At 43.4% G+C, this 27,588-nt stretch overlaps 1 protein-coding gene across 1 annotated transcript; it reads right to left on the bottom strand.

Moving 5' to 3' along the window:
• Nucleotides 1–6,276: 6,276 nt before the first annotated feature.
• LOC147419148 (uncharacterized) lies at nucleotides 6,277–6,702 on the bottom strand. Its single transcript, XM_086506208.1, has one exon. It carries the CDS (start codon nucleotides 6,700–6,702, stop codon nucleotides 6,277–6,279), a length of 426 nt encoding a protein of 141 aa, XP_086362334.1.
• Between the last annotated feature and the right edge of the window lie 20,886 nt (nucleotides 6,703–27,588).

The following is a 27,588-nucleotide window of genomic DNA, read 5'->3' as shown; positions in this document are numbered from 1 at the left end:
GAGAGAGAGAGAGAGAGAGAGAGAGAGAGAGAGAGAAATGAAATGAAATGATATATTAACGTCTTCAAAAGGCCAAAGTGACCTATGAGACAAAAGAGTTTACAAATAGTGAATTTGATACAATGTTTGTATAAAAGATTGAAAAACTAAAAACTAAAAAACTAAAACCGAATTGAGCTAAAGTGAAATGGAAGGAAATGAAATGGATGAATTGAAATGAAATGAAAGGCTGAGATGTTGGAATCAAGATCCTATCCTATGATATCCCATCGGTATTTGGTGGAGCTCATCAATGTCCTCCTCAGTGAGTACTCTGACTGGGCATCTCCCATGTCCTACCTTAATAGTCCACACCCTCTGGTGTAGCTTCCATCGATGTCTCAACAATGACCCTCGCAATTGTGGCGTATGGATTTCCCTAGCTCAGTGGCCCTGTCACTCGATGTACCTCTGGTAGAGTGGTGGACTTTAAAGTCTAATGTGATGCCTACACATCTGAATGTCGCACATGTAGTCTGAAAATATCAATGATCTCCCTCTATGAGTGTCTCCAAATGTCTGATCTCCTCAAGAGGCTCTCCCTATGTCTGTAAAACTCCAATAAAAATAGCCCAAGACATCTCTGATCTTGGTATTTCATAACTTTGGCCAGTGGTCCAAAACCCTCTCTGAATAGGCAATGGAAACGGCATGGTATTGCATAGTAAATTGGGTAGTGACAGATGTGATGTAACTTTATCTTTGGCTCTATATAGCATAGATGAAAAATCTTGGCCTCTACTGGTACTCCCTCAAATCTACCTGTATCAATCTCTAACTGATGTGACGATGTTTGCATTTGTCCAATAGCACATCATAATCCATGGGATAAATGAGTGTTCACGTAGGCAGGTTTTATCGCAAAACCATCCTCTGTAAGCTCAAGGAGATGCTCTCTGTAGAAAAGACATCTTTGTGCCAAGCACACACATAGGCTATATCCATGTCCTCCTAGTATCTAACTGAATCTAGTCCTATCTGATAATCTGAGTGACATCAGTCCATGTGAGAGACAAGGTGGGTGCATCAACAAATACTAGAAGGGGGGTAGTCTATCCATGTCAAAACCATGCAGCTTGAACCAAGTTGTCATCTATGCATACCAACAAGAGGTGTGTCCTTGTGAGGAAAGTTGTCAAGAAGACTTCAAATCTAGATGGGCATATCTATCTCTAGGGAGATCCGAGATATTGTGCATGAAAGAAACAGATCTAGTGAGTGCCTCAATGACCAATGGTGGAGCAAAGAGATCTGCACGGATAATCTCATGTGGTACAAAGGGCTTGGCCCTAGCCATCCTTGGCCTGAGATATCATAGATACCAGATGCCTCTCCATGCACTTCCATCCATCACTACTGCCAGCCCAAGTATGGCGGTCCACCGATGGCCCCCAAATCTTCACCCCATAAAGCATAGCTGATGGTATCAAAAAGCCATAGTTTTGTTCAATGTTCCTGAGACTGAACATGAGAACACATCCTCTCCATATTCCCTAAAGCCTAGTCTCTACTAATCTTCTCAAAGAAAACATTGGGCCACTAAAGACCACACCAAGGTAAGTGTATGCATCTATATACTCCACCATCTCCTGAACATATGCAAAGGTAGGTGCAGATCGTCTGACCCACTATGGTGTGGTGTTGAAGATCATAACCTTGGTCTTGCCAAGGTTCACCGATAAGCCGTTATCACTAGCAAATGTGTGCAATGTATCCAAGTTTTGTTGCATTCCCTCTTTTGAATCAAAGATCAACACAATAGCATCTGCATATAGTAGCAATGAGATCCAGGTCCCTACTAGCTATGCTCCTCTATTGCCTCTCCTCTCAATGTATTTTGAAACCTCATCCATGTAAATACCAAATAAAGTAGGGGAGATTGGACAACCCTGTTTCACCCCAATAGTGGAGTGAAAGTTGAGACACCCCCTCAAGAGTGCAGACCTAGCCCACAACTATCCTATACAAGGCTGTAATCCCCCAAATCAGCTATGTGGGTACACCCATCTCCTGTAACCTTCACATCAGCCGAGCTCTAGGGATTGTGTCAAATGCTTTGCAATAGTCCACAAAGGTCCAATATGTAACATTTTAATGGCCTAAAATCTCATTTGTAGCGGAAATTAGCATGAACATAGTGGGCATTTCATTAGAATAGATTCCTAATGAGAATTACAAGAGTGCTTGGGTGGAGAGAGCAACAAAAAGCATAACACCTAGTTAGATAGCATCGACAATACTTTCAAAAGAGAGAGCAATTAAGCTATTGACAACAGTTGAGGACCGGATTTGCATGGAGCCGGTCCCCCCTCCAAAAGGCTTTGTATTATGGTTTCTCCCATCAAGAGAGACATTGTACAATACAATTCTTTGTGTTCCTTCAAGACTAGCTAGTGCAATGAAGATGGAAGCTTCATACACCAAGCAAAACACTTAATCAAACACAACTTGAATTATCCCCGTTCTCAGACCCAAGACCTCACACACCTTCGAAGATGGTGAGAGCTAGCAGGGTATGAGAGTAGATTGAGAGGAAAAAGAAGTATCTTACGAGAAAGAAGTACATCTCCTCACATAATCACTCATATTAGCATAGCTTAGCTTAGTAATTAGCTTGGTAGAGAAGATGAGCATGCATTGAAGCTTGGCTCTTGGTTGGATTTGCATCCACATGCCAAGAGAGTGTTGATGTAGGCTTCTATCTCACAAGCTTGGAGTAGGTGATGAGCTCTCCATTAAAGCTTGGGAGGAGATAGAGTATTTTTCCCTTCACACATGGTCAAGTGTGAGAGTGTGAGAGTGAATGCCCAGCAAAAATCAGCCCCCCCTCTCTCTTGGGCGAGCCCTAGCTGCTAAGTTAGGCTGGCTTTTTCCTCATTGGACCTCCCCAGGTCAAGCCAATAGGAATTAAGCAGCATAAGTGATAGCCTTCTGACATGTGTCCCCCTTTCCCCTTTTGTGAGAGCTTTAGATAATTAAATAATTAAACTAAACTCTCATTGGACCCCTTTGCCTCCTGGCCAATAGGAATCAGGCAAGCCATGGGGCTCCTGAATGCTCATTGGACCCCTTGGGAGACTGCCCAATAGTCTTCTAGGACACTTAATTCTTATTGGTTTCTTTTATTAAATGTTTTTAAATTAATTAAACTAGATTTACTCTAGCTTAATTCTCATTGGTCCACTTCAAGGGTCTTCCAATAGGAATTGGGCACACCTTGTGGGCATCTGGCCTAGGGAGCTGACATGTGTCCCTCATTCCCTTTGTGCAAAGGGAGCCTGTGTGTGTGTGTGTGGCTTTCTCTCTCATCCCCTAGCTTTGGGGCTCGCCCCCTCCCATGTAGGGATATGCAAAGACTTTTTGAGCTCACACTAAGCATCCAATTTTTCCCTAGGGTTAACCTTTGGACACAACCTTTGAATTTTGGAACCTTAGCATTTTGGAAGTCTTAATGGGCTAAACCTTAGGGTCTTTTTGGCCCATTGTTTCACATGGTTCTTTTGCAGATGGCCCCCCCCTTTGGATCCCTATTTTCCCTCCTTTGGATCCCTACTGTGACCGGTCTGCTAACTTAACCAATATTCTAGCTTTTTCTCCCTTGGCACTTCCCCACATTAAATGATCAGTTTAATCTGAGAAAATCATTTAGGAGAATTAGATATTGATTATTATGACACAATAAATCATTCTACCATGTGCTCTTCCCTCCTCAATAATAGCTATGATTGTCAATATGTCATCAAGAGTAGAAAAAACTCTCCTGAAACCTGCTTGTCCTGATGCTCGTATGCCTGCTCTCACTGTCCATCTACTCAATTTTTTGCTCAAAAATAGAAGCATATAACGTGGCCAATGTGTGTCCAATCATAATGGTGCAATAGTTCCCAGGCATCATTGGATCTCTTGCATTGAAAATAGGCACAAAATTCAACATACTCCAAGTATCAAGAAAACCCTCACACATGGCTCAATTGTACATTAGTACTAGGAGTTCTGCAAGCATATCTCAGGCATGTATAAAGTTATCTCTACCAATCCATCATGATCATATGATCTCCTAGTCCTCATTTTGTCAATAGCTTTCTTCACCATCTCAGCGGCGGTAAAGAAAAAACATGTCTTTTGACATGGCATCGGGGGGTCTGGTAGAGGTGGCTGTCCTGAAACTGCGTGATAGCCAGTGGATGGGAGTTCTCATGAAACAATCTCAATCCCTCACCTGAGTCCTGGCTCAAAAATAGCTTATACAACTCCTTATCTAGCTGAGCAAGATAAGCCCTTTTCTTTTATTGCACAACGCATCAAAAGGAAATTTGTGATTGTCTATGAGTAATGACTCCCAAAGACACCTCTCTCTGAAGTGTGGGTCTCGTTTTCTACACTCCTCATCATACCAACTATTTTGGGGCATGCTTCTAGAATGGCATATGTGCTCAGGTTGGATGTGTGGGTATGCCTCTACTCTTGCATCATGTAGTGTCTTTGTCAATATATGGGTAAGCTCCTCTAATGGAAGCCTTGGATCCTTAGTAGTAGCTAGGCCTCTGCATATGCCATCTATGCAGACAAAATTAGTCAATGACGTGAAACTATATTGGGTATGTGTGGATGTTTGTGTCAATCAAGCTGTGCTAAACTCAAACGAGACGATAAACGTGAGAAGGGCATGATCTACTGCTACATTGGTAGGCCTAGGACCGATTGTAAAATCTTGAATAGAAGATATAAAATTGGGTCGAGCCAAAACATAATCCACTGTGCTAGCCCCATGTCTATGCGAAAAACAAGTGAACCCACTTGATGGTAGAATTCTCTGTAGACCATTCAAAATGGCTAGTTTGTGTGCAGTCCCCATGTCTATAAAATATCTCCCATAACCCGTGTTCTTCTCATCCTACGAACACCTGGCCAAACCCATATCATTGACATCCAATCCTCTCAACATCTCCTTTGAGAGTGGCCCCCGTCCTGGGATTGAAGTCCCCTAGAAGGATAACATCCCCATCTCTAGAGAACTCCCATATATCCTCATCCAAAATCATATAAGGTGACTGTTCCTTGGGAGATGCATAGTGAGATGTACTTGGTGGAAAATAGCATATTGCAATGTAAAGTGGCCTCCCAATCTCCGCTCTCACCTTGACACACATATACCTGGCATGTTCATATCTATGAACAATATGAATGAGGGACTGTAACTCCTTCTTGAATAAGACTTCCACAACTCTTGACCCACTTTTTCTATACTCTGATCGCACCTCACGTCTACAAGTAGTCTCCCAATCATACCCCGACACTCTAGGCAATGTTCCACTGAGATTTTGGTGTGACTTAGAGTAGAAACAAATGCCTCTTTCTCTGAAGCTATCCTCAAAGGCGTCCACATCTAGCTTCAATGACCCATTACAATTCCATGCTACTAGTTTTAGGCTTGTCCCATAGGTCTTGCACCACATGCGATGCTTTTGTCTAGAATGAATACTCTCTCTCCTCTGTAAAAAAGCAATTTTTTCTTTCTCTCTAGCTGTCCAGATCTACGACATCTTCTCTTGCATGTGTGCTATCTGTGCTAGGATGAGATCATCCCCCAAGGAAATCCCAGTCTTCTTGAGTGTTGGTCTCTTCTCCAAAAACTCCTTCCCAGCCTCCCTAGTAGGAAAGTGCATAATGAGTGCTCTCCCAGCCCCTGTGTGCGTAGGTTTGGATGCTCATTCATTTCAAAAGTTCCTTAACTTTTTCTTCTAGATTGTCAGTGTCTTTGAGACCAGTGACACGTACATGAAGAGCTCTTGTCTTCCTCTTTTGATCCTCCTCCAAGGTCAAGTTAATGATGGTAGATGGGGGTGTGGTAGTAGATATTCCTCCTTTTACTTTCTTTGCAGTCTCAATCGACTTCTCCGCTTCTTCTGCCTTCTTTTGCGTTTGGAAAATCCTATCTGCCCCATGGAAGCTTCCCGTGTTTTTTGTCCCTCCTACTTCTTAAGAGGCTTTACATGCTCTTTGATATTGTTCAAATCCTCAATCACTTTGGGCTGGTCATCTTTAGCTTTTTCTGATTTACTTTTGCATTTGCCAACTCTCTCTTGAGTTCTTCAATCAGGGCATCCTTTTCATTCATAGACTTCTTCATCTCTGATTTCCAAACCATAAAGGTGGTGGTTATTGCATCTGGATCCTTTCTCCAAAGGACTTGTGCTACCTCTAATTTGCCCTCATCCTTTTCTACATTTTTTGTTGTCAGTTCATTGTAGCACTAGACTTTTCACTCCTCCTTGGCTTTGAAATTTCTTTTTCCATGAATGCTCTTATTAGATTGAGTTCAACCCGAATCATCATTTGAACCTTCTCATACATGGCTTCATCCTTGATCTTGTTGAGCTTGCCTGCTCTCATAGAGTTTGGTGACAACACACTATCCCGTATCTTGCGCCGGAAAGTGGCTGTCGCCTTGAGTGAAGCTTGGTAGTCATCATCCTCTTCATTCATAGCTAGGTCCATCATCTGAACCTTTTCATACATGGCTTCATCCTTGATCTTGTTGAGCTTGCCTGCTCTCATAGAGTTTGGTGACAACACACTATCCCGTATCTTGCGCCGGAAAGTGGTTGTCGCCTTGAGTGAAGCTTGGTAGTCACCATCCTCTTCATTCATAGCTAGGTCCATCTAAGCATCCCCCACTAGGTAAAGGGAGTCTTGTCCCAATGGAGCACATTGAGAGGTTTGCAAGCCTTTGATTGCCTTGTGTGAACCGTAGAGCGTAGTAAGGGGGAGAGAGGGAAAAAAGGGAAAAGGCCTTCCACCCTTTGTGTCTCACGATGCGCATGGATGCATTCACATTGCTTATGTAGGCATGTTGTGCACGTTGCAGAGCAAACTAGAGAGAAAATGATTTTTCCCTCCCCCCTCTCCTTTGCAGTCGTCCCTCTTGCCTTAGTCCTCTGCTTCCCTACTGCTCCTCCCTCCTCACGCCCTTTGGATTCCTTGTCTCTCACACACACACACACACACACAGAAATGATATGAAATGTTATATTAACGTTGGAAAGGGGGAAGGGGGAACAAACCCAGCACAGTCCAAACTTGCCTCTCTATAGCTCAGGATACATTCCACACCCCTAACCACACAGAATCACAATCTAGACAACACACTAGCACAGGCCAGACACCTCTTGCACACAATTCGGATCACACATCTGGTACACAAGCAATTGATACCACCATCCTAGATATGTGCCCGCTTCACACACTTCCACCACCTAGATCCTCTCTCTCTCTCTTTCTCTCTCTCACACATACACCGTCCGGAGGTACACTGCCAATGCACACCGGCACCACTCACACTGAAGATGAGACAAGATGAGAAGGAATAAGTGGGCATAAATAGCACAAAAAACAATCTGGCAATGATGGCTATCACTGCCTCAAAACAATCTCAATACACAATCTTCGAGAGACACACTCTCGGCCTTTTTGCTACCTGATGAGCACCCACTGTTCCACTTTACTGATGCATGACCCAAGCGGCTTTCAAAGCATGAGATGAATCCCTCGTTGGCTTCTCTTTAACATACACCCTGTTTTTCAGCACAAGTCCTCTACTGCCCTTGGCGGCCCATCCCCTTGAGCTCTTGATCCAACCCTATTACCGTATTGCCAAGTGGCCCCTTCTACATGCCACTCTCCCTTCTCTACATACAAGCGGCCTCATCCTTTGTAATCGGCCTCTGTAGATCCTTCAGTCGTGCCCTCCACACTTTGGCTTGCTCCAAATCAACCTGTTTGCGGCTCCCTTCTGCAGCAGCCCGCCTGCTTCTCTGCTCTCGGCCCTACTCATGGTTAACTTCTTCAACCCCTACACAGCGAGTAGGTCCACCACCCCCCTTGTGCTCTTGACAGCCCCGTAATATTGCCCCCTACATGGCCTTCCAGCCTGCTCTTTCATGCAGTCGGCAACCCGCTATCTGCTATCCCTCCACCTGGCCGCCATGCTCTCACTCTCATGCAGCCTTGTCCATGCATCAACTCCACTTTCCTTGCAACAGGTTGCCCTGGCTTATGCAAACAGGTTGCCCTGCCACTGGTCCTCCCAACCGTCTCCCCATGCAAATACAATGGAGAAGACTAGTGTTTGTATCTCCCAGTTTACAGTTGGGTTAAAGCATGTTAACGTGTCACGCTTTTTGTGCTAGTTAGCATTTCCAAGTTAGCACATTTTTAAAAAGTTGAGCATCCGGTAAAATTTTTACAACTTATATCAAAATTTATTGGAGGTTGTACATTTGAATTCCTTGTTTCAAGAGCTTTCTATTGATATATCATATGTCATAGATCTTGGAGATGTAGCTCATGTTATTGTACTAGTTAGCATATGTCAAAATTGTGCTAGTTAGCATTGTCCGGGACATGAAAAAGTGTGACATGTTAACATGCTTTCACCTAGTAGCTCCTTTTTTTCAGTCTATTTTCTAGCTTCAACTTTACAATTCAAAAAAATCCCAGCTTGGTCTAGTTTCACATGCTCGTAAACTGCCCTCGCCGCATCCCTTCCTATCATTAGCATGATTATCTTCTTACCGGTGCTAAAAAACTCAGTTTTTCTTCCACTTCCAAGTTTGCCTTGCCATGCAAACCGGGTGCCTTGATATTTACCAATAATTGGGGCCGCACCAAACATTGGCCACCTCGAACCTGATGTAATCGCGATAAATGACCACATTCAAGCTTTAATTTGAAATGAACCTCCAAAATAACCCCGAATGACAAGCCCAATAACGGAGTCATAGAATAAACGAAGACCATACTTCATGTACCTGCAAACATCTCGACTATTAGAGACTAAAAATCACCGCTTGACGTGTTAATTGCCACATGTAGCATACACATCAGTGTGAGACCTGCTCCAAAATGCATCTGAGTCCTGCCAAAGTCCGATAACACAAACCTGCCTGATTCCATATTCCTACTGCTAACACTTCCATAGGTCGACACAAACTGGTGCACCATCATTTCCCACCCCCTCGTTGAGAATTGATGCTCAACCATAGCATTATTTCGCTAAAATAAAACTGCATAATAAGACAATTGCAATATAGGTATGTACATAGGCTAGATAAAAGTTGATAGAGAGAAAGATTCATCTATTGTAGAACCCTTGAGGGTCAATTGGAAAGCCTTGAGCTTTCCTAAGCATGATTGCCACTCCTCCTAGATCAAATTGGCGGTACTGAGCATTACCATCCGTCTGTAGTACATGCATAATCAACCATATTTTTGCACCTGTAAACCTGAAAACAAGCCTCTTGTGCAGCTTGGCATAGCCTCGATCTTTAACAACCTGTATCCATACGCCGGCTTCATACACTGAATGAACCTGTACACCAACCTGCGAAGCATCTACACCATACATCATTATTCTCTCACCTGCTAGAGACCTCTCCATAGGAGAACCCTCATCAAGAGAGCTTTGCAAACCGTGCAAAACTTTGTATAAAGCAACTTCCAAAAGCATGTCCATCAATAGCATAACACCCACCTTTGGCAACTTGTCTTTGAAGGGTGCTTCTTCTTGGAGAACCAAGCCTACCTGCTTCCCAAGCATACCCTCTGTTGTAGGTCCTTCAAATAGCATACACCTCATACTTGACTCACCATGCAAATATTCTTCTGCCATAGCCTTTGATGCTTCATCTTCAACCACTTCATGCAAGAGCAAATCGAATTGCTCGACCATTGTTGCCTGCTCTTCAAGGACTTATTCTACGACCATATCATCTGCTAAGCAAAAGAGAAATCCATGATCTATTACCTCATCCTCTGGTATGTTGAGATCGTCCCCACCTTCTGGAACGCATTGCCACTCTTCAACACAATCCGTAGGATACAGTTGCCCAGCCCCCTAGCTAGCTTCTTCCTACACAGCTTTGACCATCACTTTTCCAACAAATTTAAACTTGTCTTGTGAGCTCTGATCCATAACTGCATTTGATTCTTCTTGCATACACACTTCGGCTAGGACCGCATCCTTGCTAACTAGGCTAATAAGCTCTTGTACAGCAGCATACCAAACTGGAGGTACAAATTAAAACGAATGACCAAAATGGCTTACCAATGGCAAAGCAGCTGGCTCTTTGACGTTTGATCTTTATTTTGGCACATGATGAAGCTCCATTGTCGAGCTATAGCCATACATTTATAGATCCAACAAACCCATCTCTAGATTCCTCTTTTCTTTCCTACTCTTTATCTTTGCCAGATAGACCATGTCTTCGTAGGTATCTGCATCGTCTTCCACCTTTTCTCTAATCCTTGGATGCAAGCATTCCAGCAGCTTTGACAGCTTCAAATTTTGATTGCTTTTAACCCGAGTAGCAACCTCTAACTACTTCCAACAATCTTCAAACTGCTCAATGAAAATAGAGAAATCTTTACTTACATCCTGGCATGCCGCCTTCAGCCTTGCACCAGCTTCTTTCGGCGTAATCACCTTTCAACAGCTTGTCGACCATTAGCCAACCGCTTTGTCGGCTAAAAAACACCACTTTCAATCGCAAATTTGGAGCATCAGATAGCTCCTCCGTGGGGGCACCAGAAGATGGAGAGGGGGAATAGGGAACACACCCAACACACAAATGTTTGCCTCTCTATATCCGAGGGATTCCACAACACCCCTAACCTCTCTAATAATCCCTTCAAATTGGCGTATTTGCACTAACTGTTCCACTTTAGCATACCGAACAACCGCCTTGCAAAAAACACCTTACAGTACAAAACACACCCACAGTGCTCAACTCACCCTTTCCGGCTCAAAAGACACCCCAATTTTGGCCTCTTGGTGACACCCTTCAAGCTACAGGCAAACCCTCTGCAAGCACCGGCAAGTACACAAAGAGCGAGAGAAAAGGAGGGGGATGGGGAGAAGCAACACAAGAAATAGGGGCAAATGTTTGGTATTATTGCATAGGGAGATAGCACGGTCAAGTATGCAGCTCCAATGGCAAGCTTGCAATACACAGGCTTGAAAAAACTCCAATCACTTTCTCTGGCAAAAAAGCCCTCTTGGTCCAAAGACCCCAAAAAATGAACGCCTATGCCCTTTTATGAGGCTTGGCTAAGGCTAATTGGCTAAGGCTAAAAAGGAAAAAAAACAAGAGCTATCTAGCTCGTACAATTAACTGAAGCTTCCTTTAGAAATTGAGGGGGATGGGGAGAATCAACACAAGGAATAGGGGCAAATGTTTGGTATTATTGCATAGGGAGATAGCATGGTCAAGTATGCAGCTCCAATGGCAAGCTTGCAATACACAGGCTTGAAAAAACTCCAATCACTCTCTCTGGCAAAAAAAACCTCTTGGTCCAAAGACCCCAAAAAATGAACACCTATGCCCCTTAATAAGGCTTGGCTATGGCTAAAAAGGAAAAAAAACAAGAGCTATCTAGCTCGTACAATTAACTAGAGATTCCTTTAGAAATTTCCTTCCATGGTCACCACTGGGCACTTTCTTGGTGTTTGGTATCTGCATGGTGCAAACCTCTTGACTCCTCGTCCGTTCAATTTGGTTGTCTTTTCATTTACACTTGCATTATGGTCTCCTCTCGAATGGGTTCCTTCTCTCTCTCTCCGGTTCACTTTACTGCAAGACCCTCCCCTTGTGCAATAGCGATGTCGCTATTTGGGGGGGGGGGGGGGGGGGGGGGGGAGCATTCCTCTTCAAAAACAGTCAGCCCCAAGGGTCGTAGGAAGCCACCCTTACCGGGCTGCCACATCATCAGTCTACGTCACGGGCACCTTTCCTCCTCACGCGGGCGTGCCACTTGCGCCACCGCTCTTGGCCAAAATGCTACTAGGCCTCCACCCCCATCGCTCATGCACAGTGCTGGCAGCGTCGCCCGAATTCCACGCCATAGCTCACGAGGCTCCAAGCTCTCCTTTCTCCCTTGTGTACCTTTTGGGGCTCACGGCCCAGCTCAAATACTCCCCTCGGCGTCCCTAGTCCCTTGCATGTGGGCTCATTTGCGGCCACGTGGCAGCCCTGTGGGGATTCACCTTGTGAAGGCTTCTAAATTGCTCAAAATTTTCCCCCCATCTCAACTAAAAAAACCTTTTTTTTCTTGTATTGAATGCTCTGCCATATCCTGCCCAGTTGGCCTATGCACCGGCCGTCAAACCCGATCGAAACCCTACATTCCAATCTTAAAGCTCACATACCAACCCGAATTGAACCTGACCTCGATTAGTGCACCCCAAACCGGGAAAAAAACATATGACTCCTCATGTTTGCCACAAACTGCTAACTTCGGCCGAGCATATCTCCATGCTCCGGACTCCAATCCACGTGCCATCACTTCCTATTAGCATCATATGCTTCATATTATGCACCGAACACCTTGAGAGCTCATGAAAACACCAGATGGTGCATTTTTCAATGCGGGCAAGTGTGCTCATAACTGGCCCCCGGAAAAATTTCAATTGACCATATCTTGCTAACCCGAGCTCCACCTTGCAATCCAAGAAGACAGGTACGCTCCATAATTTGAGCACTACACACATGTACCTTGACTTCCACTTGGACCACCTCTCCCTAGCTGCCCTTGTCTAGCAAGAATTTGCAACACATTGAACCTTTAACCTTTAATAGCTTGAGTTCCGTAGCTCGTTTGATGAGCCGTTTGGACCTACTCCTTCAACACTTCAAGCTCTTCATTATTGGACTCAAAACCTTCACTTTTCGCCTCCTTCATTTGCTCCCCAAATTAGCCTCTCATGGAGCTTTTCTTGGCCTATAAACCGCATCAGTCATACATTTCTGTTGTTGCCTATCAGCCCATGATCTTCCTAGCTGCTCCAGCCTTTTACCATGTCTCTCCTAGCTTGCACATATTTGTCCATGCCACCTTCTAGAGTCGACACACTTTGGCTGTACCATCATTACCCACCCCCTAGTTGATCATTTATGCTCAACCACATAAGAGCTTTAAGAGCCTACAAACTGCAAACATCGACCTCATTATGAGAAAACCTAAAAAAAACTTGACTGTATGTACATAGTTTTATGCTTGGCATATGAGAACACTTCTTAGGTTGGTTTCCCAACCCCCTCCATCATATAGTTTCCATCTGGATCAAACACCTGCCTTTGATATCTCCCAGCCATTTGTAACCGCTCAACATAGTGCCGTACCATAGCACCTGGACCACCATGTGTGTAGGTTGGCCCTAGCCTACCTAACACTAAGCTCCAACACATGTCTGACCCTCCCTCCCAACCAAATAAAGTGGAGGACTTGAGCATAGACCCCTGTACCTGATGAACCAACCTTTGTATAGCTATATCTACTACCATATGTATCAACCATAGCTTACATACCTTTAATGGAAGCAAAGCCACTATCTGGGATTCTTCTTTCTCCACCCTTGGACATGTCTGTTGCATCGGAATCTCCTCCGTCTTTGGCATCACAACCTCCTCTTTGGCCACACACTCAATTCCAGCATCATCGAGCCCTTCCTCGTCAACTAGCCCTTCAAGGTTGATTAGCACCTCTTGCTCTTCAGCTTCAATTACTTGTTATTTAAGCACCTCTTCTACCGCTACATCAGGCTCTTCTTGGGAAGAAAGCAACTCGGTCTCTATTGCGCCATCTTTGCCTTCCTCCATAGACACGACTGCTTTATCTCTCCTGGCAAAATGCTGCACCTGTTGTACCACCATGGCACATTTCACCGCTACTTTCACCAGCACAGCCGCTTAGTATGGCACCACACACTACCTTTACCTGCATTTCATCTGTAGGCCTAGACCGCTCCATTTGGTCTTCATCATGCATCTTGGCTTGCTTTGTTCCCTGCTCTTCTTGCACATGGGCTACTATTCACGAGGGCAAAGCGCGACACGAGCCCTGACGCCCTCGTAAACGCCGGGAGCCGATGCACGCCGCAAGCCGGTCATAGTGAAGCAAACAGGGGGCACCACCTAGCTTTGAGCGGCTAGGACGCAGACAACGGTGATTTGAAATATCACGGACTGACAGGTGATGAAAACCCTCGGGGGTGTGAGGGAGAATTATTTTCTTGCAATATTTATAGCAACCTTATTTCTGACGAGGTGGCAAATCATGGTAATAGAGAGATAAAGGGAGAGATAGTGAGCCTACTTGGTGCGTTCTCTAGATATGACTCACCAATAGGAGAACCTTGCTAACATGAATGTGTGTGGGTGAAAGCATAGAATGGTGTCTAAATACTTGGTGTCCATGGACACCAAGTATGATGCTATGGATGGCACCATAGCTCGGCTTTTAAGTCAATAATTTTTAAAAGAATATAGGTAAGATAACTGACTTCACGACTCCACTACTCGGATTGAAAGACATGGAGCGGTTAGCACGCGTGGACCTCTCCCTATCTCTCCCTTTCTCTCTCTCTCTCTCTCTCTCAGATGGCCTCCAATGCCCATCTACATCTCTCTCTCTCTCCTACTCTCCTATTCAGAATATGGATGAATGAGACTCCCTTCCTCTTGCTTTGGTTCCATCTCATACCTCCTCACAAGCAGCAATGGAGCTTCTTGAACTCAACAATGCAGCACAACTAGATTTCAATTCACTATTACAATCAGGAAGTTTTGTACGACTTCCTTCATTTCAAACTACTGCAGACTGTTCCAAGATGGTGGACGACGGATTTTATGATGAGGTACATGGAATAGACACCATTCATACGCAGGTGCACTCCAAGAGAAAGGCTTGTCTAAATGAGGATGAAATTATTGTAGTGAGGAAGTATGAAGCACATGCTAAAGGTGAGTACAGAAAGCGATGTCGTGCAAGAAAGCAAGTATAGCCAAGCGTCAACATTGGAGCGGAAGATTGTCATAGGGAAGATTTTCATAGGGAGGATGTCGATGTACACACAAAGGAAGACAAGAAGCAACATACTATTCAGAATATTGTTCAGCACATTGTGAGACAGTTGCATAGTTACAGGAAAGAAGATAAGAATGCAATTCTTCAAGGTGTTTTCAATGATGATAGAATCTTTCCATTCTATGAAGATTTGTATCTTCTTGCAAATGGCCTTATTTATGCACTCAAGGTCTCCTTACAGAAATTAAAGATTCCAAAATCAGCTGACAAGATGTTTTTAAAACGAAGCACATTCAACATGCTGGTGAATGGATTACTGCATGATAATGGGAGCCAAGGTAGAGGTGTTACTCTACATAAAGTGGAAAAGCTATTAAATGTTCATCCAAGGAATTTATATTCAGCTTTGGGTAGACTTCACAGTGATCCTATGTCAAGTACACTGAGGTTCAACTTATGCAAAAGGAAGTATGGAAATGCTAGGTCCTTATCGAAGGAATTGAAGCAGACAATTATTACATTTTGGATAGAGCACAGTAGGATGTCTCCAAACAAGAAAGATATTTTTCGGAAACGATTGGGCAGAAAACATTATCAAGAGCATACCATACACTTACTTGATGAATCTCAGGTAAACATGTCTCATTCTTACAATGAATAACTCTCAAGTGAAACATCTCACTCTTATGAATAGCTACCCATTGCATGTTATGGAGTTGTGTACATCCTACTATATGTGATATGTAGCCAAGTAATGTGTCAAGATAGTCCATTGTCTCTACCTATGCTACTATGTGTGCTATATTGCACAAGTGTAGCCCAATGTCCCTGTCTATGCTATAATTGTGCCATGTAAAAGGACTCTATTGTAGTAAGATAGCAACATGTGTTCTATACAGTAAAAGTGTGTGTAAGAATAGCACAATGTTCTTGTCTATGATATGATGTGTGGTATGTGAAAGAGCTATATTACATATTGAGAGCACTATGTGTGCCATATAGCGTTAGTGTGTGTAATAAGAGGCCAGTGTCCCTATCGATGCTATTATTTCATAGTATTTCTTACAGTATGAGTGCTATATAGCATAGCTATGTGTAATAACAGCCCGATGGTCCTGTCTATGCTATTATGTGTGCCATGTAGCAGGACTCTATCAGAGTATGACAACATCATGTCTGCTATATAGCAATAGCACAATATACCTATCTATGATATTATGTGTGCTATCAGATTTTATAATATTATGAGAGCACTATGTGTGCTACATAGCAGATGTTAGTGTAATAGTAGCACGGTATCCATGTCTATGCTATTATGTGTGCTATGCAGAGTGTGATATGTGTAATCATAGCACAATATCCCTATCTATGCTCTTTTGTGTGTTATGTAGAAGAACTGTTTTATAATATGAGAGCACTATGTGTGCTATATAGCAGACATGTGTGATGTGTGTGTAATAACAGCTAAAAATCCCTATCTATGCTATTATGTGTTATATAACAAAATTGAGCATGTAATGAAAGCTGAGTTATCTATCTATGCTATTATCTGTGCTATGTAGCATAGCTATGTGTATTTATACCAATGCATCTGTTAGAAGAACTGTGTTATAATATGAGAGCACTATGTGTGCTATATAGCAGACATGTGTGATGTGTGTGTAATAACAGCTAAAAATCCCTATCTATGCTATTATGTGTTATATAACAAAATTGAGCATGTAATGAAAGCTGAGTTATCTATCTATGCTATTATCTGTGCTATGTAGCATAGCTATGTGTATTTATACCAATGCATCTGTAGCTATGCTATTATGTGTGATATATAGCAAAATGTAATTCTAACGCTTTTGTTTTTCAAGCAGACAGAGTATTTCTTGAAGTTTAAAGATAGTCACCCACATGTGACAATTGGGCAAAGGTCCTTTGAGAAGCTGAAGCCTTGGTTCGTGCGAAAGTTGAAAGATCGAAATACTTGCTGTTGTGTTTATCATATCAAACTGATGTATCTCAAAGATGCATTTAATGTTATGTGCTCATCTGCTTTTGGTTTTCATCAGAGGTCATGTACATGTAAATGCAATGTTTGCAAATCAGATGGGGTGAATGCAAAATGTCTTGCCGTTGAGCACTCGTTTTCAGGGATCACGAAGTTGTGGGAATCATGCGTATGTACAAAGGCTTAGGGGCATATGTTCCATAAACACACCTGCTTGATGGGCCAATGCAAAAATTGTGGTGTGGAAAAGCTCACCCTTTGTCCACGAGAACTTGCAAAGATGACAAAGACAGTTCCACTGCAAGTCTTCGAGGACATTAAAGTTCAAACTAAGCATGGTCTAAGTAAGAGAAAGATGTTTTCACTCAAACAGGTGGCTTTCAATGAGCTGACATGGAGGATAAAAACGACATCAGAATCTTCATCGAGCACAATTTCACTTACAGATGGCAAGCACATCAATACAGAGAATGTTTGAAGGTGTTTCCTTCAGATACCATTATATCTGTAGTAGACGTTGCTGAAAATTACTCGTTCAAAGAGCAAAATGAAGTACAATCCATGCATTGGCATCTAGATCAATGCACCATCCTTGTTCACATAACGTACATGCGTGACAACGAAGATGACAGTATTATCAAGCATATGCATTTCTACATCTCCGATGATAGGCAACATGATACGCTATTTGTCCAGCGTTGTTTTCTTCTTTGTGACCAGTGGCTTAAAGACCAGGGGCTGAATTTCAAGAAGCACTGGGTGTGGTCAGATGGTGCAGCCTCGCAATTCAAGGTTGCAAGGCCATTTTACTTTATTGCTAGATATTACCAACTAACATGTACAGAGTTAACATGGAATTTTTTTGGCTCTGGCCATGGCAAGGGGGAGCATGATGGCGCTGGCGCTGTGATAAAGAGAGCCCTTACACATGAACAACTCAAGAGTAATGGAGTTGTTCTTAGGCAAGCTACAGACATGGTTGCATTTTTTATGAGAACAATGTCCAATGTTGCATGTAGCTCTTATGCACAATCCACTAAAGCAGGTCCTACTATAAACAGGAAATTTAGGCTAGTAAAAGAGACAGAAGTGGACAGGTCTAATCTATGGGGTTGTGAGAGAATACCAGGATCTCGATCACTCCATTGCATTTCAGGCTTTTGTCGTCATGATCCTACTCAATTAAGGACCAGGCAGCTTTCTTGTTTTTGTGATGCTTGCATGAAGGGCCATTGGAGGACTTGTTCCAGCAAATCATATGCAGGCAAGTGGACACATAAGGCATTGAAACCACTCTTTGAGGTAGCAGAAGAGACTGAGGTACCAGAAGATGAAGCTGCAATGTTTGAGGGATCCCAGGATATGTTGAGTGAGTATCTCATTGAAGGTGATAACTTTGCAGTCAATGCAGATGCTGGCAATGCAGAAGGTGTAGAGTTCTTTCTTTTGAAATGTACAAAGAGAAAATGGATGACAGATTGCATCTTAAGAGATAAGTGGAAAAATAAATGTGGTAAAAACACTTATATTGTCACAGGGTGTTATTATCAACAGCAAGAGGGGGACCCAAATCACTACACTCTACTTGATGATAGGGGAGTTACTAACCTGTACTCTCACCTTGTTCGGGCAATCAAGTTTGACATGCCTTTGGTAGATGCTACCTCAAAGACATATTATTTATCTCCGGAACTACATGAAACCATTTACAATGCCATGCCCTATGAAGCAGCATGATACCTATTTAACAGGCTTATATTATGTTCTATATAGCCTTCACCATTCAGTACCTCCTTACACATGTCCATTGTGCTATGTATCACATAGCACACAACCACACAGAGCACATAGCATAGAATCACACACATTTCAGATAATGAGGTTACTATTGTGAACATGTTGCACCTTGAAAAAATTTAGCCAAGATATTTGTCGAAAACGATTGGGAAGAAAACATTATCAAGAGCATCCCATTCACTTTCTTGATGAATCTCAGGTAAACATGTCTCATTCTTACAATCATCTCACTCTTATGAATAGCTACCCATTGGGTGTTATGGAGTTGTGTACATGCTACTATATGTGATATGTAGCCAAGTAATGTGTCAAGATAGTCCATTGTCTCTACCTAGGCTATTATGTGTGCTATATTGTACTAGTGTGTGTAATAATAGCCCAATGTCCCTGTCTATGCTATAAAAGGACTCTATTGTAGTAAGATAGCAACATGTGTGCTATACAGTAAAAGTGTGTGTATCACATAGCAGAATGTTCCTGTCTATGATATGATGTGTGGTATGTGAAAGAGCTATATTACATATTGAGAGCACTATGTGTGCCATATAGCATAAGTGTGTGTAATAAGAGGCCAATCTCCCTATCTATGTTATTATGTCATAGTATTTCTTGTAGTATGAGTGCTATATAACATAACTATGTGTAATAATAGCCCGATGGTCCTGTCTATGCTATTATGTGTGCCATGTAGTAGGACTCTATCAGAGTATGAAAACATCATATCAGCAAAATAAAATTACATCGTATCACCAAAATAAAATTACATCATTCAATCATTAAGTTTAGAGAACTTTGAACAGGTCAGTTTTTTGTATAGTAATCGCAAGTACATTCATTGCACAAAATGTTGTATACATGATTCCATAACCACAATCCACCTTCCTTACATACTTCTCGTTGACTTCTATAGTGGCTGATGACACAAGCAGACACACTGTCCGAAGGATTTTCAAACTGGTTCATCTTTGCATAAGCATTAGGGCTAGGTGAGATTGTCCACTTGACTAACCAAGGGAACAATGTGCTAACCAGGTAAATTGGGGACTGACAAATATCTGTTGGTTCAAATGAAGTAGGACAGACACAAGTCCCGTGAGGGTTGAGCACACACTTGTAGAGTGTGTCATCCACCACCAGTGTATTATCAGAGTTGAACTTAGGATGGTGCTTCCAAAAGTCTTTCAAACACTTGAAAAATATGGGCTTTGCGTTATCTCTACATGGAGGGATCCCAGGAACTTCATTTAGATTGAAGCTCGCCTCTCTAAACCCTTCTTGACCGATAATATTGAGGAAATGTTGTTTGTTCAGCCTAGGAAAGCATGCACTCAAAGCAAGTGCTAGATTGTCCTGGGTCATGAAGCTCCATAGTGCAACTTATGCTCTTTGCAACAGTGCATGCAAAAAGATTGATGCATTGGGCCTGACCACATATTCAAATTGCATCTTTCCTGTAGCATTTGGCGCAGTGACTACCTGATACCTTGATCTTGCCCAATCAGGAATACTGCTTCTCGCTATTCCTTTGTAGAAGGAGACCTTATACCTCCTTATGAGAAGCCATTCACATCCAGTATGATGCATAAATTGTCCCTTCTCTTCTTGTCCTCAAAAGACGTAGGAGGCAGTGCAACAATTTGTACTAGCATTACCACAAGACACGGCCTCTCTTGCCTCTCATATGTTGAGATGTCGAGCTCTACACCTTGAGCTGGCATCCACTACGGGTCTTGGCCGCTTACGGCATTTACTCACTGGCGCGTTAGGTGACCGACACGGAGGATCTCTGCCAGTGATTCTATAGCTGGACTACACTTATAGTGCCAGCCTAGTACGCTTCTAGCGAGTTCACACTTAGTGACCGCATGTACATATGTGCTACTTTTCAGCTTTAGCACCTAGTCATTTTGTACTCTCTTTTCTGTGAAGAAGAAGAAGAAGCTTTCCATCTCTGTGTGCTTTGTGCTTGTCTTGTGTAGCTCTCTTGCATCCTCATTCTTTACATGGTATCAAAGCCTGGTGCAGGCAAGAGAGGCTAAGAGAGCAAGAGCATCACAATCCCTTCGTTCGCAATCCACGACCAGATGCACAAGTTTCTGAACAGGTCTCCAAAGTGCGGTATACAGAGATTTACTGTACAAGTACAGTGGTTGTATGTACGCTTGATTCTGGACACTCGTTGAGCGTAGAAAGCGTTACAGGTACCACGATAGCAGGTTCAGTAGATTTGCAGGTTTTTGCAGATTGCAGCTATTTTGTCTTAGTGCTTCAAGATGTCTGACGGTTTCAGTCAGATTGTTACTGAGAAGCTTGAGAAAAATAACTACCCTACATGGAAGTTCAGAATAACAAATTTCCTAAAAGGAAAAGGTTATTGGGACTATGTAGAAGGAGACAATGAAAAGGAACAGAGATTCCCGAGGCAAATGCTACAGCAGAACAAAGGAAAGCTTTGAGGGACTGGCAACAAGGCCAGAACAAAGTGATGTATTGGCTTTCTATGAGCATCACAGATGGCATGATGGGCTATCTACAGGATGCTGAAACAGGTCTCCAAAGTGCAGTATACAGAGATTTACTGTACAAGTACAGTGGTTGTATGTACGCTTGATTGTGGACACTCGTTGAGTGTAGAAAGCGTTACAAGAACCACGATAGCAGGTTCAGCAGATTTGCAGGTTTTTGCAGATTGCAGCTATTTTGTCTTAGTGCTTCAAGATGTCTGACGGTTTCAGTCATATTGTTACTGAGAAGCTTGAGAAAAATAACTACCCTGCATGGAAGTTCAGAATAACAAATTTCCTAAAAGGAAAAGGTTATTGGGACTATGTAGAAGGAGACAATGAAAAGGAACCAGAGATTCCCGAGGCAAATGCTACAGCAGAACAAAGGAAAGCTTTGAGGGACTGGCAACAAGGCCAGAGCAAAGTGATGTATTGGCTTTCTATGAGCATCACAGATGGCATGATGGGCTATCTACAGGATGCTGAAACCCCCGCCATTGCATGGAAAAACTTAGGCAGAGTGTTCGAGGTGAACACCAAGGCCAGGAAGCTTCAACTAAAGTCGAAGCTAAATCAGGTTAAGAGGAACAACCTCTCCATCAATGATTATGCTTTGAAGATCAAGAGTATCATTGAGGCTCTTGGATCTATTAAAGTCTCAGTGGAAGACGATGACATTGTCCGTGCATGCTTGGATGGTCTAGGAGATGAGTATGTACATTTTAGGTCTTCCATGAATACAAGAGACGACATCCCCGTGTTCCAAGATTTGATTTCTATGCTTATTCTTGAGGAGAAGAACCTTGACACATCTTCTTCTCATGGAAGAAATAATTCTGAACAGGCCTTCTATTCTAACTCCAACAGAGGTAGAGGTAGAGGTCGTGGTCGAGGCCCAAGGGGTTGCAGGGGCCAATTTCTGGAAGGTCAATCAAATCAAAACAATACAGGTGGCAGGGGAAACCAGTCTCAAGGCAAGGGGAGTCAAAGAGGTCATGGTGCAGGATCAAGCAGGCAGCAACATACTCCAGATAGTAGAGAATGTTGGACTTGTGGTGAAAGAGGTCACATGTCACGTGACTGTCCAAAGGGAAAAGCAAGTAGAAAGAGAGAACAGGGCAACTATGCATCTACTAGCAGAGATGCAGATGACAGCAAAAACGAGCGCATGTTTGTTCTGCAACATGTAATAAATACAATGACTGCAGAGAATTCCACCCAAGATGATGTTTGGTATGTGGATTCAGGTGCCTCTAATCACATGACGTCTCGTGGAGAGTGGTTTAGAGATATGCGCAAACCAGATGTGTCAGGCTATGTGCAGACAAGAGATGACACAGCTCACCCCATTGCTCATGTAGGGGACATACCTCTAAATACGAAGAGTGGGAAATCAAAGTACTTAGCAGATGTACTTCATGTCCCAAACATTACAAAGAATCTTGTTTCTGTTGGACAAATGGTTGAGCAGGGTTTGCAGGTTCGCTTCAATCCAAATGGCTGTTATGTAGAAGATTTCCAGAATGGCTGTAAGCTGATCACAGAGGGCAAATGTGTGGGCAGAATGTTTACGCTGAATGTAGACATGCTTGAGGTAAAAGCTGCATTATTTGCACAGGGCACAGGTGTTGTGGCTGATGTTGACATTTGGCACAAACGCATTGGCCATGTTAATGAGCAGAGATTGCGCAGCATGCAATCAAAACAGATTGTAAAAGGTTTGCCCAAATTCAAGGTGGATGGTATGCATAAAGTGTGTGCAGCATGCCAGTTTGGAAAACAGTCAAAGGGCTCATTTCCACACGAGCGCAATGTATGTAAAAAGCCACTTGAGGTGGTGCACACAGATGTTTGGGGTCCAACCGATACTGCAAGTATACATGGTTGCAGGTATTATGTCTCTTTCATTGATGACCATACAAGGAAAGTATGGGTCTACTTCATGCGTAACAAAAGTGAAGTGTTTGGTCACTTTCAAGACTTCAAAGTCATGATTGAGAAGGAGACAGATATGCAAATCAAGACATTGAGGTCAGATGGAGAGGGAGAGTAATTCTCCAATGATTTTTCAGATTTTCTGCAAATGCATGGTATACACAGGCAGTTTACATGCAGATATACTCCACAGCAGAATGGGGTCGCAGAAAGGAAAAACAGGCACATTGCAGAGGTTGCACGTGCATTGATGAATGAGAAGAACATGCCTCATCATTTCTGGGCTGAAGCTGTAAATACAGCTGTGTACATTATGAACAGGACACCTGCAGCTGCGGTGCATGATGTAACACCTGAGGAAAAGTTTACAGGTACAAAGCCTGATTTGGCACACTTGAAAGTGTTTGGCTGCATAGCTTACGTGCATGTACCAGATGAGTTGCGTAGGAAATTGGATCCTAAAGCAGAGAAATGTATTCTTGTGGGATATTCCCTTGAACAAAAGGGGTACAGGTGCTACAATCCTACTACACGAGAATTACGAGTGAGCAGAGATGTAGTCTTTGATGAGATGAGCAGCTGGTACAGTAATGCACATGGCACTATTGGGGCTGATGTAAAAGATGATGTGGTTGTACAAAATGTGAGGCCACAGTCACAGGTTTTGAGTGGACCACAAGAGTCCTCTTCTCGTGGCTCTGTTGAGAAACCATGGAATGGTAGACTACGTACGCAGGTTACTCCACCAACAGGTACAGGGAATGTATCACAAAAAGGAAAGGAAAAGGTTGATGAACCTCCCTTTATGGTTGATGCATCATCAGGTTTTTCACATGTAGACATGGATTCAGATGGTTCTGAACAAAGTCTTGATGAGAAATTTGGAATTCCGGCTGTCAGGACACCTGGTGTAAGGAAAGTACAAGAAGATGCTAGAGGGCAAAGGAGTGACCCAGGACCGCGCAGATCTATTAGAGTCAGAAATCCAGTTCAGAAATTGACTTATGATGGGTATCTAGCGCATCACCAAGCCTACATGGCTAAGGTGATACAAGATGTGGAGCCCACATGTTTTGAGGATGCAGTTGGAAATGTGCATTGGGATGATGCAATGAATGAAGAGATGGCTGCATTGGAAGCAAATGACACATGGGAGTTGGTGCCATTGCCAAGTGGCAAGAAAGCTATTGGCTATAAATGGGTGTATAAAACCAAGCATAAGGCTGATGGTAACATTGAGCGTCACAAGGCAAGGCTGGTCGCAAAGGGTTATGCACAGACGTATGGCATAGACTATGAGGAGACCTTTGCTCCAGTGGCAAAGATGACGACAGTGAGAGCTGTCATAGCAGTGGCTGCATCTAGAGGATGGATTATGCATCAAATGGATGTAAAGAATGCCTTCTTGAATGGTGAGTTGCAAGAGGAAGTGTATATGGATCAGCCACCTGGTTATGTTGATCCAGGTTACCCAGATTATGTATGCAGACTTCTCAAAGCTTTGTATGGTTTGAAGCAGGGCTCTAGAGCATGGTATGACAGGATTGCCAAGTATCTTGTCAGTATTGGTTATAGCAGAGCTCATGCTGATCATTCACTCTATGTATGTGAGAGTGATGTGGGGATTGTGGTCATTACCATATATGTAGATGACCTTATTATTGTTGGTGACAATGCTATGGAGATTGACCATGTGAAGGGTCTTCTCAAACAGGAGTTTGAAATGAAAGTTTTAGGCGAGTTGCGCTACTTTCTTGGCATTGAAGTGATCAGGACTCCAGAGGGTGTATGGCTATCACAGAGACAGTATGCTTTGGACATGTTGTCAAAGTATGGTATGGTTGATTGTAAGCCAATTTCTATTCCCTTGGATGTGAATGCAAAGCTGAGTGCAGAGAAGGGTGATGTTGTTGAGGATGTCAACATGTATAGGAAGATTGTGGGTAGTCTAATCTACTTGACTATCACGAGGCCAGACTTGAGCTACACAGTAGGCTTGGAGAGTCAGTTCATGCAACTTCCGAGGAAGCCACATTTGGATGGAGTACGGCGCACACTTAGGTATGTGCAAGGTACTCTTGACTACGCATTGTTCTATGCAGCAGATGCACCATTAGCATTGTATGGGTATACAGATGCAGATTGGGCAGGTAGCATTGTTGATAGGAGATCTACGAGTGGCTTCATGTTCTCTTTTGGGAGTGCTGCTGTTACTTGGAGCAGCAAAAAGCAGCCTACGGTTGCTTTATCGAGCACAGAGGCCGAGTACAGAGGTGCAGCAGTTGCGGCGTGCGAGGTAGCTTGGCTACGCACATTACTTGAGGACTTGGGAGTGCAGGTGGACCAGCAGATTTTCATCCATTGTGACAACCTCAGCAGCATGCAGTTGGCTAGGAACCCAGTGTTCCATGCCAGGACCAAACACATAGAGGTCCATTACCACTACGTTCGAGAGAGAGTGTTGGCGGGCGACATCGACTTGGTCTACGTCAACACAGAGGAGCAGATAGCTGATATCTTTACCAAGGCCCTCGGAGCTGAGAAGCTTCGACATTTCCGGACTATGCTTGGACTCTGCGACATGCAGAGCTCGAGGGGGAGTGTTGAGATGTCGAGCTCTACACCTTGAGCTGGCATCCACTACGGGTCTTGGCCGCTTACGACATTTACTCACTGGCGCGTTAGGTGACCGACACGGAGGATCTCTGCCAGTGATTCTACAGCTGGACTACACTTATAGTGCCAGCCTAGTACGCTTCTAGCGAGTTCACACTTAGTGACCGCATGTACATATGTGCTACTTTTCAGCTTTAGCACTTAGTCATTTTGTACTCTCTTTTCTGTGAAGAAGAAGAAGAAGCTTTCCATCTCTGTGTGCTTTGTGCTTGTCTTGTGTAGCTCTCTTGCATCCTCATTCTTTACATCATATTCATGTCCATTTTTGGCCTCTTTATCAGCATTCTTTGTACCTGCCTCATCTGTATCTGTAGCAGCCGCTCGACCCATAGGGACCTCTGGACTTTTACCTTTGGTATTCCCAACATTGGGATCTGAACAAGACTCAATTGTATCATGTGCAACTGCCTCTTTCGTGTCCAAAGCATCCATGAAATGTTCTCCCATTGCCTCTCCCGATTGAGCTACCCTGTCAGTGGGCACCTCTGCGCCTTTCCCTACCTCATTGTTTTGCTCTATACATGCCTCAGTTGTATTATGTGTATTTGCCTCTTTCATGTCCGTAGCAGCCACGAGAACTTCTCCCATTGCCTCTCTCGATTGAACTGCTCTGTCGTATGCCTCAGCTGTGTCGACAGAAGCCGCGACATCACCGTTACCAATTACTGAGCCTATTCCAGGTACTCTCTTAGTGAGCTCCTCCTCACCCAAGCCTCCCATATCTTCAACAGCGGCATCTGTACCCTTTGCCTCCTCTGCATCAACAATGTCATCAGCTGCATCACTTGGACAGACCACCTAGGCTTGAGCTGTGACATCACTCGCACCCACTGCCTCACGTGTTCCATCTTCTCTCTCAATGAGTACCTCCTCACCCATGCCTCTGGTATCCTCAACAGTGGCATCTGTACCCATAGGCACAACTGCATCAAGAAGGGCATCCATGACAGCATGAACAATACTTTTTGTTCCACCATCATTAACATTTCCATCATCAGCAGCATCTGTGCTAGCATCAACTTCCATAGCATCCACAATGTCATTTGTGCAGGCATCAACTACCGTAGCATCAACAATGGCATCTGTGCAGCATCAACTGTGGTAGCATCATCAATGGCATCTGTGCCAGATTCAATAGTGGCATCTGTACCCATAGCCACAACTACATCAAGAAGGGCATCTATGACAGCATGAACAATACTTTCTATTCCACCATCAATAACATTTCCATCAGTAGCAACATATGTGCGAGCATCAACTTCCATAGCATCCACAATGTCATTTGTGTAGGCATCAACTACCGTAGCATCAACAATGGCATTTGTGCAGGCATCAACTGTGGTAGCATCATCAATGGAATCTGTGCCAGATTCAACAGTGGCATCTGTACCCATAGCCACAATTGCATCAAGAAGGGCATCTATGACAGCATGAACAATACAATCTGTTCCACCATCATTAACATTGCCATCAGCAGCAGAATCTGTGCGAGCATCAACTTCCATAGCATCCACAATGTCATTTGTGCAGGCCTCAACTAGCGTAGCATCAGCAATGGCATCTGTGTAGGCATCAACTACCATATCATCATCAATTGCGTATGTGCCAGATTCAACTGTGGTGGGGGTGGGTAATGTACCCTTTTCAAGTTTAGCACGGTCAACATCTGTATGCACATCATCATGCACAACCTGCACATCAACTGCATTAGGCACATTTGGAACAAATTCAGCAGTACTAGTAGGTGTGCAGGGATCAACTGTATCAAAAGACTCT

The sequence above is a fragment of the Adiantum capillus-veneris genome, chromosome 29, assembly GCF_014529385.1.
Source record: "Adiantum capillus-veneris isolate H3 chromosome 29, ASM1452938v2, whole genome shotgun sequence".
NCBI classification, from domain to species: Eukaryota; Viridiplantae; Streptophyta; class Polypodiopsida; order Polypodiales; family Pteridaceae; genus Adiantum; species Adiantum capillus-veneris.
This window is presented reverse-complemented; position numbering and strand designations above follow the sequence as displayed.

What these genes read in the sequence shown, in the direction of transcription:
- LOC147419148 (XM_086506208.1), bottom strand. Translation starts at nt 6,702, where the DNA reads ATGGACCTAGCTATGAATGAAGAGGATGGTGACTACCAAGCTTCACTC.